The sequence below is a fragment of the Peromyscus leucopus genome, chromosome 16_21, assembly GCF_004664715.2.
Source record: "Peromyscus leucopus breed LL Stock chromosome 16_21, UCI_PerLeu_2.1, whole genome shotgun sequence".
NCBI classification, from domain to species: Eukaryota; Metazoa; Chordata; class Mammalia; order Rodentia; family Cricetidae; genus Peromyscus; species Peromyscus leucopus.
The window spans coordinates 5,803,867-5,816,338 of NC_051084.1; the positions used below are offsets into that span (position 1 = coordinate 5,803,867).

General features: G+C 51.3%; 1 protein-coding gene across 1 annotated transcript; it reads right to left on the reverse strand.

The window, feature by feature from the left end:
- Positions 1-562: 562 nt before the first annotated feature.
- On the reverse strand, positions 563-1,829 carry Tbcc (tubulin folding cofactor C). Its single transcript, XM_028887238.2, has one exon. It carries the CDS (start codon positions 1,714-1,716, stop codon positions 694-696), a length of 1,023 nt encoding a protein of 340 aa, XP_028743071.1. The 5' UTR covers positions 1,717-1,829; the 3' UTR covers positions 563-693.
- Between the last annotated feature and the right edge of the window lie 10,643 nt (positions 1,830-12,472).

The following is a 12,472-nucleotide window of genomic DNA, read 5'->3' on the forward strand; positions in this document are numbered from 1 at the left end:
CTGCTTCATAGATTTTGAAGGTTTAGTAACTAACATAAGTGCACAAAAGGTATGTGAGGCCGGTGTGGTGTCAGAGGCAGCAACACAGGGAATCTGTGAGTTCTACACCAGGCAGGGCTGCAAAAAGAAAGAAAAGGAAGAAGGTAAGCAGGAGGGGGTGGTACGTGGTGACTGATTCCTCTTACAGTTGGAAGGCTCATACGCCTCTTGGAGTCCATTCAAAAAACTTCAGACCTAACGACACTGGATTCCAAAGTCCAGGAAGGAGTCCTCATAGCCGCGCAGAAAAATACACAGGACAAACCTTTAGCGTGTGTGTGGTGGGGGAACAGCCCTGTTAATGGAGCTGGTATGGGCTTGCCACTTCCATTTAAACTGTCCACTAATGGAGTCCTCCCGACATCCCCTATTATTTATTGAAGACCCACTTTAGCACGCTCTGTGGTCAACTATAAGAACAGCAAATCCCTCAGAGCCCAACCATTCTGGCCCTACTTCTTCAAACTGTCACATTCAAAGGAAGCAAGCAAATGTCATCCAAGTAGCAAAAAAAGCCCGCTAGTTCTGTCATGAATTTAATAGAACTCACAAGTAAGGGAGCTTCCACAACTTCAAGCCCCTGAAACCGCAAACATAAACAATGTGACAACATCAAGTAAAACCGAATGGGACGTCACTGAGTGTGGCCAGTGCTCAGTCCCACTGGATGTCCCGCTCCACTTCAGGGAGAATACTCCAATTTGGGGAGGGCACATTTCGGGCCAGCCAGTTGAAATCGTCAACGTGGTCCCAGTTATTTCTGCTCCTGTCTAAACCGGAGTCCTGGAAGTCCTTGTCGATCCCCGGGTAGCTCCAGGTGTAAGGGGCGAACTGGATGCCGCTGCAGTCCTCCACGATGGCCCTGCTGGTCACCTGCAGGAAAACTCGGGTGTCTTTGGTAGTGTGCACGCGGAGCTGTTGGCAAGCCACAGCCAGTATGCAATCACAACAGTCCTCCAGGAACACGGAGGTGGACACCGGGCCGCAGAGCACCTTGCAGCCGCGGGCCTTTGCCAGCCGCAAGGTGTTGGGATTGCCACGCAACCTGACAGTGCAGTTGGTCAGGTCGCTCAAAAGGATGTCGCGCTGGTGCAGCTCCTCGGCTCTCTTCTCCAAATCTTGGGACTCCAGGTTGGAGAAGCCACAGGCCCAGCTGAGCCCGGGAGCTCCCTCCTCCTCGGCCGAGGGCGGCGAAGGGGCCGCGGAGGCGGCGGGTGCGGCGTCTACCTGGGCGGCCCCAACAGCATCCTTCTTCCGCGCCTTGAAGGCGAAGCGCTTCTTGGGCTGCAGCTCCTGGCGCCGCTCGGTGAGGGTCGCCTGCAGCTGCGCCAGCGCCGCCTGGCCCTGCCGCAGGTCGTAGGCCGCGAGGAAGAGCACCGAGTCGTTGAGGAGTCTGCGCAGCCCCTGGAGCCGGTTGGCCGCCTCTTCCAGGCGCTCGGCCGACGCCTCGCCCCGCAGCAGCTCCTCGGCCGCCGCGCGCTCCCGGGCGAAGGCGGCGGCGAAGAAGCCGCTCTTCTCCTCCTCCACCTCCTGGTCCTGCCGCTTCTGCTTGCGCCTCTCCACCTCCAGCTGCCGCTCCTGCTCGCGCCTCTGGATTCGCTCGGGCACCAGGCTCAGGTCCCGCGGGGACGCCGCGGCGCCGTCGCCCAGAGCCGCCGAGCAGCCCACTCCCTCCATCTTGACTCCGGGACTCCCTAGCGGCCGCTTTTCCTCCCGGCGCCCTCCGCAGGGCCTCCCACCAACGCGCCCTGGGATTGGCCGGCCGCGATGACGGCGGATCCCGCCATATCCTCTTCGCCTATTGGTTCCCTCGCGCCGGAGGGGCGGGGCGGGGGGCGGGGCCGGCTGACAGGAGGGGGTGGGGAGACAAAGGTCCTGGTGGATGGGTGGGGTGGGAGGCAGGCGGGTGAAGCTTTTTTTTTTTTTTCTTCTTAAAGGGGCAGGACTTATATCCGGGATTGTGGGGTGAGTTGCAGCAGCGGCAGCTGCACATGTGGGTTTGTTTATAAGAACAAGGTTAGAAACTCGCAGGCCTCCCCCTCCCCCCAGCTCCTCCCTACTACCCCCTAACAGGCCGGAGATCTGCTACAGGGTGGTGGGGAGGAATGTGTGCTTGTGGTGGCGGTGGGGACAGGTAGTGCGAGAAAGATGGAGGGGGGGGTTATTGCACCTCCCGGGCCGCGCCGGAGGAAGCTGCAGCTGGAACAGCTGGCCAGGGAGCCGCTTGCATGCCTCTGGTTTTTTTCTTCTTCGTTTTTTTTTTTTTTTTTTTTTCTCTTTCCCTTTTCCCTTCCATCACCTCTTTGCTCAGCCGGTCCCTGCCGCCCCGGTAACCCTCATCCTTCCTGCCCTCCCCCATCCACTGCAGCTCCGCGCGGCCTGGGGGCGCCTGGGTCCCCGTGGGCAGTTACTGGGGCGGGAAGAAGGCGCGAAGCACCGCGACGAAAGAGACTGGGTTCCTCGCTGGAGCGGGGTCCGGGGGTCCTGGGGGAGTCTAAAAACAGATTATTATTAATATTATTATTATTAGCCAATTGCTGCAGTCGGAGGGGGGAGCGGGGGAGGATGACAGGCCACCCCCACCCTCTTTCTCCCCGGGGCGGTGGCGGCCACTCCCTGCGCAGCTGGCGGCCGCTGGCCGCGGGGGCTCAGACCCCAGGCCGGCGCCTCGCCTCTCCCCAAAGGGCCGACGGTCTTGAGGAGGGCGAAGGGGAAACGGTACATTATTTCTAGAGGTGGTGGGAGGGATTTGTCACCGGAAGTGAACGAGCCTAGCCTAAAGTCCGGACCAACCCGAGGTGCGAGTGGGCAGCCAAGACCCAGGACCGCGCCGTGTCTGGCAGAAGCCCAAGGCGGCGGCCGCCGAGGACCACGGTGGCGTCCTCGCTTGCTGCCTTCAGCCGCCGGGCCTTCTGGACCCGGGCAGCCCACGCAGTCCTCGATATCAGCCCCATCTCCACTCTAGTTACCGACCTCCATTTTTGTTCTTTCAATTGGGATTTTTTTAACTGCCCAAAAAACTCACTTGAAATTTAACCCATATACCTGCGTATTCTGCAGAGGAAGATGGGAGGGAACGAAAGCCGTTCAATTAAGTTGGAAATAAGACTTGAGTTCCAAGCCTCACATCCCACTCTCCTTTCCTAACCATTAAAAAAAAAAAAAAAAATCCAAATCTCAAGCACAAATTCTTGATTGAAGAGAGAGCATTCCTCTACTGAGTCAAGACAGGTGTCACTGGGTGGCAAATTCCAGGCGAGGTGGAGGGCAGATGTAATGGACCGCCAGCGCCGACAGAAAAGAACAGCCGATGGTCACTTAGGCTAGCCGTGCAGGAGCCTTATTTTTGTTAGTTTTGTTTCCTGGGCAAGATAGGTGAGGCGTTTGTTTTCTACTTTTTTAAAGCAATTTTATTTCATGAAAGTATGAATTTGAGATTGAAATTAGCTGATGACTTTGTTCAGGTTTCCTAGAGGAATGTAGTAGCTGCTTTCCTTCATGATAGATTGTTTTTTAGATTTATTTATTTGTGTTGTATGTATATAAGTGTTCTGTGTGCACCATGAGTGTGCAGTGTTCGTGGAGGTCAGAAGAGGGCGTTAGATCCCTGGAACTGGAGTTCTCCGCAGTTAATGGGCTGCTATGTAGGTGCTGGGAAGGAGTTCTTAGGAAAGAGTCCATAGTGCACCTAACCACCGAGCCGTCTCTCCAGCCCCAGTTGAAAGGTAGATTTAGACTACGAAGAATAAAAGAAGACTGATTTTGCTACAGGAAACAGCAACAACCTGACTTGTTTTGCTTAAGGTTCCCAGTATGGGAGCCTGTCCCATTCTAATTAAGCAAGCTGGTGGTGAAGGGTGTCTTGAGCTTGGAGTTTGGGCTGTCGGCTATGGTGAGTCTGTCAGTGGTTCTAAGTGTGGACAATAGGCGAAGTGGAAGTCGGTGTCGTCAGCCCCTTTGGGACTGCATTTCTGCCTGGGGACAGGTTTTTGCAGCCTGCTTGACAGGATGGTGCTGAAAAGTGTCTGTTGTTTAGCTTAAACGTTTAAGCACAAAAGACAAAGATGGAGCGTCATGCAACTGACCCTGTGTGTTGGGGACAGTTTTTAAAGACTGGTGTGAGGCCTGAGAGGGGTCGATTTGAGGTTGCCTTGGAGCACTGGGATGAGGTTTTCTATCGCCGGGCTGGAGTAGGTGGCCAAGGCAGGTGTCTGGTTTCTGAGTTAAAAACCAAAGGAAGGCTGCTAAATGCTGGCATTGCCAGCCCGTGTTGCATCCTCATTCTAACATGTGAGGGCAGTGGATTGAGAATGTGCCCCTGACAGAATCCCGACTCCTCAGAGGTAAGTGCCCGCCCTGTTGGAAGGAGAGGGGGGGTTGCAGGAGGAAGAAGACAGTAGCAGAGACCACAGTGTTGACTGCACCTCTCAGGGAGAGGCTGGGGAATCTTTCCGGCATCTTGTGAAGTGAAAGAAGGACGTAAAAGGGATATGGAATTTAACTTTTTTTTTTTTTTTTTTTCAGTTTTTTGAGACAGGTTTCTCTGTGTAGCCTTGCCTGTCCTGGATCTCACTCTGTAGACCAGGCTGGCCTCGAACTCACAGAGATCCACCTGCCTCTGCCTCCTGAGTGCTGGGGTTAAAGGCATGCGCCACCACCACCTGGTGGACTTTTTTATTTAATTATTTCATTTCTGTACGGGGTGGGGGTGGGACACACACATATACACACCACCCCGTGGGTGTGGAGGTCAGAGACAGCTTTCAGGAGCTGGTCTCTCTCTGTCTTTATGCAGGCTCAGGCTTTAGGAAACACTTGACCAGCTCAGCAAATTGTCTAACTTTAACTTATATTTAACATTAATTTGAATATTTTATGGTTCTCTATGCTGGGTTTGCTTTTTTGTTTTTTAGATCTCTCTGTTGTTCTTTCTTTTCTTCTTATGTGTATGAGGGTTTGGCCTGCATGTGTGTGCGCCATGTGAGTGCAGGACCCGCCAGAAGAGGGCGTTGGATCCCCTGGAACTGGAGTTACAGATGGTTGTGAGCCGCTGTGGGGGTGCTGGGAATTGAACCCAGGTCCTCTATAAAAGCGGCATGTGCTCTCACCACTGAGCCATCTCTCCAGTTCCTGCTTGATCTTGTAATGCCTTAAAAGTGAATCTTGTACCAGGCTTGTGGTTCATGCTTGTAATCCCAGCACTCAGGAAGCAAAGCAGTAGGATCAAGAATTCCAGGCTAGCCTGGGCTATATAGTAAGATCCTGTCTTTTAAAGAAGAAGAAAAAAACTCATGTTGTAGTTATATGCCTCAAGAAACAAATAAACAAATGGAGAAAGGAGCCTTAGTGTGTGCCTGGACAGTGCAGGAATGTGGCCTCTTGAAGGAGCCTTGGTGTGTCCCTGGACAGTGTAGGAATGTGGCCTCTTGAAGGAGCCTTGGTGTGTCCCTGGACAGTGCAGGAATGTGGCCTCTTGCTGTTCACTGGGATATATCAGGGGTGCTGGGCAGAGAGCAGAAGCCAGATGCACCAAGGTGGATCTGAACCCTGCTTTCTAATGATGTCTTGCCAGAGGGGACATTCACCTGTTCCTCTCTCAGCAAGCAAGCTCTGCGTGGGTATGGGTTGTGAAGTGTTCTCTGAAGAGATCTATTCCTCTCTTATCAGAGGGGAGGCCCATTTCCCCACCTCTAATGCTGACTTTTCTGGCACAGAGACAATGGAAGACATCTGTGAGGGTATGTCCTGTTCTTAAAGGCTCCATACTTATCGGGAGGCCTAACAGCCAATTCTTTCTGCTTCTGCTCCTGGCCGTCTCCTCCCCCTCAACACTCATTGTGCTAAGAAACTTTTCCCATTTTGTCTCAGGCAGACACTGCTCTCACTCACTTATCTAGTGCCTGCTTCTCAGGACTGAGTGTGCGGTGTTTGCAAGCAAGCCTGATGACAGATCTCAGAAAGCCACCTAACGGTGGGAGAAGACACGCTCCATGGAGTGGTCCTCTGATGTCACACATGCAATACATCTAAAAAAAAGAAAGGAAGGAAGGAAAAGAAAAAGAAACTGTGCCCAGCACTGAGCCAGGGAGACCCCAAGGCTGCCAGCGTTATAAAGATACACACTCCATGGGGCTGGAGAGACAGCTCAGTGGTTCCAGAGGACCTGAGTTCAGTACCCAGCACCCAGGTCAGGTGGCTCACCACCACCTGTCTCTCCAGTTTCAGGGGATTCGATGCCCACTCCGGCCTGCAGAGAGATACACAGTCAGGGGCCAGAAGCCTGGGAAATAATCACACAGACTTAAAGAAGGAGTAGTGTCAGCTGGAAGCTCTTTGTCTAGAGGAGGAGGAGGAGGAGGAGGAGGAGGAGGAGGTGGAGGAGGAGGAGGAGGAGGAGGAGGAGGAGGAGGAGGAGGAGGAGGAGGAATAGAAGCCAGTGAGGGGCTTTGTTCTGTTTCAGTTGCGTGTGTGGAGGCCAGAGGGAAGGATTCAGGGCAGAGAAGAACTGGAGCAGAAAAGAGATAAGCCATAGGCATGCAGTACAAGGGTCGTCCTTGAAGGCTGGAGGGTGGGGGCCAAACACAGGTAAAAGATTCACTGTGGGAGGAGGAAAGATGCTTCTTGGCTGCAGAGTAGGTTTTGTTTTAATTTTAAAATTTATTTTATGTGCATGAGTATTTTGCCTGCATTTACATACATATACTGCATATGTGCAGAGCCTGTAGTGACCAGAAGAGGGTGCCAGGTCCCCTGGAACTGGAGTTAGACAATTGTGAGCTCTTTTGTGGGTGCTGGGAATAAAACCAGGGGTCCTTGCTGGGCAGTGGTGGGGCACACCCCAATCCCAGCACTTGGGAGGCAGAGGCAGGCAGATCTCTGTGAGTTCAAGGCCAACCTGGTCTACAGAGCGAGATCCAGGACAGCCAGGGATACACAGAGAAACCCTGTTTCTAAAATGAACAAACACAGGTCCTCTGCTCACTGGTGCTCTTAATGCTGAGCCATCTGGAAAACCCAGAGTAGGGGCCTGGACTTCTTGTTTGGTTGGTTTTGGAGGAGACTAGGACTTGAACCCAGGTCTTTGCACATGCTAGGCCAGTGCTCTGCTGCTACAGCCCAAGCACTGGGGGTACAGGCAAGTGCCACTGCACCCACAAACCCGCTGCTTTCTTTGTCATTTTTTAAAATAGAAAGTGTGTGTGTGTGTGTGTGTGTGTGTCTATGAGTCTGTGTGTCTGTCTGTAAGTCTATATGTCTGTCTGTGTTTGTCTGTGAGTCTATGTCTCTGTGTGTCTGTGTCTGTGTCAAAGGGCAACTTTTGAGAACAGGGTCTCTCTTTCTACCTTGTTTATTTATTATTATTATTTTATAATTTGCTTGCATGTATATATCTGTGTACCATGTATGTGCCTGGTGGCCATGGAGGCAAGAAGAGGTGTTGGATCCCCTGGAGTTTCAGATGGTTGTGGAGAGACACCACATGGGTGCTAGGAATCTAACCCAGGATCTCTCCAAGAGCAGCAGCATATGCTCTTAACCATGGAGCCACCTTTCCAGCCCTATATTTTCATTTATTTATTTTTATTTTATTTATATTTTGGCTTTTAAAAAGGGTTTCTCTGTGTAGCCCTCACTGCCCTGGAACTTGCTCTGTAGACCAGGCTGGCCTCAGGGATCCGCCTGCCTCTGCCTCCTAAGTGCTGGGATTAAAGGCATTCGCCACCACTACCACCACCACCCAGCTTTATTTTTTAAATTTGTGTGTGTGTGTGTGTGTGCCATAAGTATGTGTAGGTATCCTCAAAGGCCAGAGAGTGTCAGGTCCCAACGTGGGTGCTGGGTACTGAACTCAGGTCCTCTGGAAGAGCAGCAGGCACTTTTAACCACTGAGCCGGCTCTCTAGCTCCCATTTTCATTTGTCAATTTTTTTTAACTTCAGTTTTACATTGTGTGTGTGTGTGTGTGTGTGTGTGTGTGTAGGTCAGAGGACAGCTTGTGGGATTCAATTCTTCACTTCCACTATATGGGTTTCTGAGATCACACTCAGGTTGTCAGACTTGAGGACAAGTGCCTTCACACACTGCCATTTCTCCAGCTCCGCCTTGCTTGGGGACAGTGTTTCAGACATGCTGATGGGCCCATGAGCTTCCAGGGCAATTTTCCTGTCTAACCTTGTGGGTGCCAAGATTACAGATGCAAACCACCATATCCCACTTTTTGTGGATCCCAGGTTTCCAGGTGTATATGGCAAGTGCCTTTCCCTGCTGGGCCTCCTCGCTGGTGTCCTCACTGGCCTCTTCACTGGCCTCCTGTAGCTCTTTGTAGCCTGAACATTCTGCTTCTGCTCTTCTCTCAGTTTGGTTCCAAAGAACCAGAGGTCCCTGATCGACCGACCTCTTGTCTCCTTCACAGACTTCCTCTACCGTTTCTTAGAAACCTGGAGGACAGAATTCCACCCTATGTTCTGACCCCTTCTTGTCTGTCTCTCCTCCCCACTGGGCAAGCTTACCTTTTCCAGGGAGCTAAGCCCTTTTCAAGTCCTAAGATTTGAATCAAGACAGTCTGCTCCTGCATCCAGGCCATCAACATTGCCTGTCTAGTCCCAATGCCACATCTGATTGTGCTGCCACCAAACAGGACACTGGAGTCATCCGAGCACCTCCCTCTCTCCCAGCTCCACCCAGGCTGCAAGTCCTGTCCATTTTACCTCTGTCTCTCTGCCTCTCTGCTCTGGCCCCTTCTCCCCACCCTGTGCCTCGGCTCCCTCTGCTCTTTCTGTGGTCTCCCCTGTGCTGCCCTACATGCCTCAAGTCCCCATGCTACTTAAAACGTCTGCTGGCGTATTGTTCAGGTGTCCGGCCTCCTTGTGTGGCCACGAGGCCTTTCGTCAGCTGCCGGCAGTGTGCCTCCCCAGCCTCGTGTGCCACCACTGCCTCTAGCCCCACTGAATTCCTGCTTTGCCCCATGCACCACATCCACATATTTCCAGGTCTCCTGCTGCACTTTTGAAATCATTGCTAACTGTACACTGGCCGCCCTGCTGGACGCACGTCGGGGGACACGGAACAAATGGGCTGGGAGAGAAATGTAATCGTGTGGCGTGAGGGGGGCTAACGGGCTGAAAGGAGAAACAGGTCGTTACTCCTCTCCTGCTTTTCTTTTGGCACATAGTTCATTCCAGTGCTGGGTGCTGGGAATATAGCAGTGGACAAGGGAGGTGGTGAGGTCTGGCTTCACGGCCCAAAGTGGAAAGCTTGAGCGTTCTAGCCAGACATCGAAAGTGCAGGGAACCCAGATCTGTGGGAGAGACCTGGCCAGAGCAGCGGTCTCAGCCCTGCTCTGTCATGTGGTGACTTAATGACATCATGACGCATCACATGGTGACTTAATGACATCATGACGCATCACATGGTGACTTAATGACATGACACATCACATGGTAACTTAATGACATCATTGTGCATCACATGGTGACTTAATGACATCATGGGCATCACATGGTGACTTAATGACATCATGACACATCACATGATGACTTAATGACATCATGACGCATCACATGGTGACTTAATGACATCATGACGCATCACATGGTGACTTAATGACATGACACATCACATGGTAACTTAATGACATCATGGTGCATCACATGGTGACTTAATGACATCATGGTGCATCACATGGTGACTTAATGACATCATGACGCAACACATGGTGACTTAATGACATCATGACGCATCACATGGTAACTTAATGACATCATGGTGCATCACATGGTAACTTAATGACATGACACATCACATGGTAACTTAATGACATGACACATCACATGGTAACTTAATGACATCATGGTGCATCACATGGTGACTTAATGACATCATGGTGCATCACATGGTGACTTAATGACATCATGACGCAACACATGGTGACTTAATGACATCATGACACATCACATGGTAACTTAATGACATCATGGTGCATCACATGGTAACTTAATGACATGACACATCACATGGTAACTTAATGACATGACATATCACATGGTAACTTAATGACATCATGGTGCATCACATGGTGACTTAATGACATCATGGTGCATCACATGGTGACTTAATGACATCATGGTGCATCACATGGTAACTTAATGACATCATGACACATCATATGATGACTTAATGACATCATGACGCATCACATGGTGACTTAATGACATCATGGTGCATCACGTGGTGACTTAATGACATCATGGGCATCACATGGTGACTTAATGACATCATGGTGCATCACATGGGTGACTTAATGACATCATGGTACTTAATGACATCATGGTGTATCACATGATGACCTAATGACATCATGATGCCAGATCTTTCCCTGGGGAAATTAAACCTGAACATTTTGGAGTGAGGCCTAGGGACTAGAGTCAGGATCTTGTACATGGCAGACAAATGTTCTACTATGGAGCTACAGGCCCATCCGTCAATGGTTTTTGAGACAAGATCTCATGTAGCCCAGGCTGCCTTCAAACTTGCTGTGTAGCGCAGGCTGGCTGTGAATTCCTCATCCCAGGATTACAAGTGTGTACCACCACACCCAGCAGCGCACAGTGCTCCTCAGGATTCCAAGTCCCCTACCCCGAAGTGGAGATCAGAGGCAAGGTTTGGGAGGTGAGCAGAGTCCCACCACCTTGGGTCTTGTAAACCACTGGAGAGACTGCACTCCATGTTGAAGGCCTGGCGCCCCTGGAGGGTTTCAGCTGGGTAATAAACGCTCCTGTCTTCTCCCCCTTACCCCCCTTAACTCAGGGTCAGCCTGGTAGCCCCAGGCAGCATGATTTGGGGCTGAGCCAGAGCAAACAGTTGTCAGTTCAGAGACTCCTGCAGGAGCTGAGGGAATGGTGGGCGTGAACGACAGATAGACAGAGGTGGGAGCCAGGGAGAGAAGGGAGCGGAAGTGTCCGAGAACTGGAGGGACGAGACAGGACTTGGTGAGAGTGGAAAGCTTGTGGAGTTGAGTCTGTGAGAACCATGATGCTTGAAGCTGCGAATCAGGAGGCACAGGTCTTGAGAGAGCCAGCAGGTCCCTGTTGGACATGCTTTCTCCTGTGTCCCTCTACCTGGGACAGCATGACTTATCTTCTCTACATGACAAGACACTTGCTTCCTACATGACCTGGCTTGCACCTCCTTTCTGGGGAGGCTGTCTGTGTCCTGGAGTGTGTGTCAGTGCTAAGGCCATTGTCTGCTTATAGGTATCTTTCCCCGTGCATATGTGGTGTGCATGCTTGCGTGTATACACGTTTAAATTGTTACGGTTTTGTATGTGTGTGCATCTGCATTTGGATGTCAGCATCAGGAGTCTTCCTGGATAAGCTCTCCTCCTTATTCTTTGAGGCAGGGTCTCTCGGTTGAACGCAGAGCTTTCCAAAAGGACTGGCTGGATTCCTGGCACCAGTTTTGAGACCTGGAATTACAGGCAGGCTGACATGCCCACTCAGCAGACCCGGGTTCAATTTCCAGCACCCACAAGGTGGTTCACAGCTGTAACTCCAATTCCAAAGGCTCTAATACCCTCTAGTGTCCAAGGACACACGGCAAACGTGATGCAAAAACATCTATAATAGCAAACACACATGCACATAAAATACAGTCTGTTTGTTTCAAGACAAGGTCTACCTGTCCTGGAACTCATTCTTAGTGTCTCTGCCTCCGAGTGCTGGGATTAAAGGTGTGTGCCACACTGCCCGGCTGTGTTTCTTTTTATAGGTTATCATATGGAAAAAGTTTGTGTCTGAGGCTTAATAATAGACCAGATCTTTTTTGCACTTAGTTCAAGCCCTCAGCACTGAAAGAAAGAAGAGGAAAGGGAAGGAGGAGGGGGGAGGGCTTGAAAAGCAGTTCTGTGAGTTGTGCCTTGTGTGTTGTGGTGTGCAGACGTTCTGACATGGAAAAGAGAGCCCCGTGTGTCAGGTGCTAAGACAGCGCTATAGAATGTCCTGTCGAGGGGACCCACTCCTGCTGAGAGACGCCCTTTGAAGAGTAGCTAAAGCTTGCTGATGCAGAGGAGAAGCTGCTGGTTTTCGGGGGACAGTGACATGGGGTACAGGAATAGGGCAGCATGTCTGTGGTTTCTCTTTCCTAGGAGGCCCCACAGTGTCTATGATGTCTAGTGACTTGTGACTTGCCAAGGCACAAGTACAGGCATCTCCATGGTGACCTGTGGGGGAGGAGCATCATTTAGTGACTGAGGTCTTTCGTGTGTGTGTGTGTGTGTGTGTGTGTGTGTGTGTGTGTGTGTGTGTGTGTGAGAGAGAGAGAGAGAGAGAGAGAGAGAGAGAGAGAGAGAGAGAGAGAGAGTGAGTGTGTGAGACAGGATCCTATGGCCCAGGTTAGTCCAGACTCACTGTGTAGCTGAGGATAGTCTCGAACTCCTC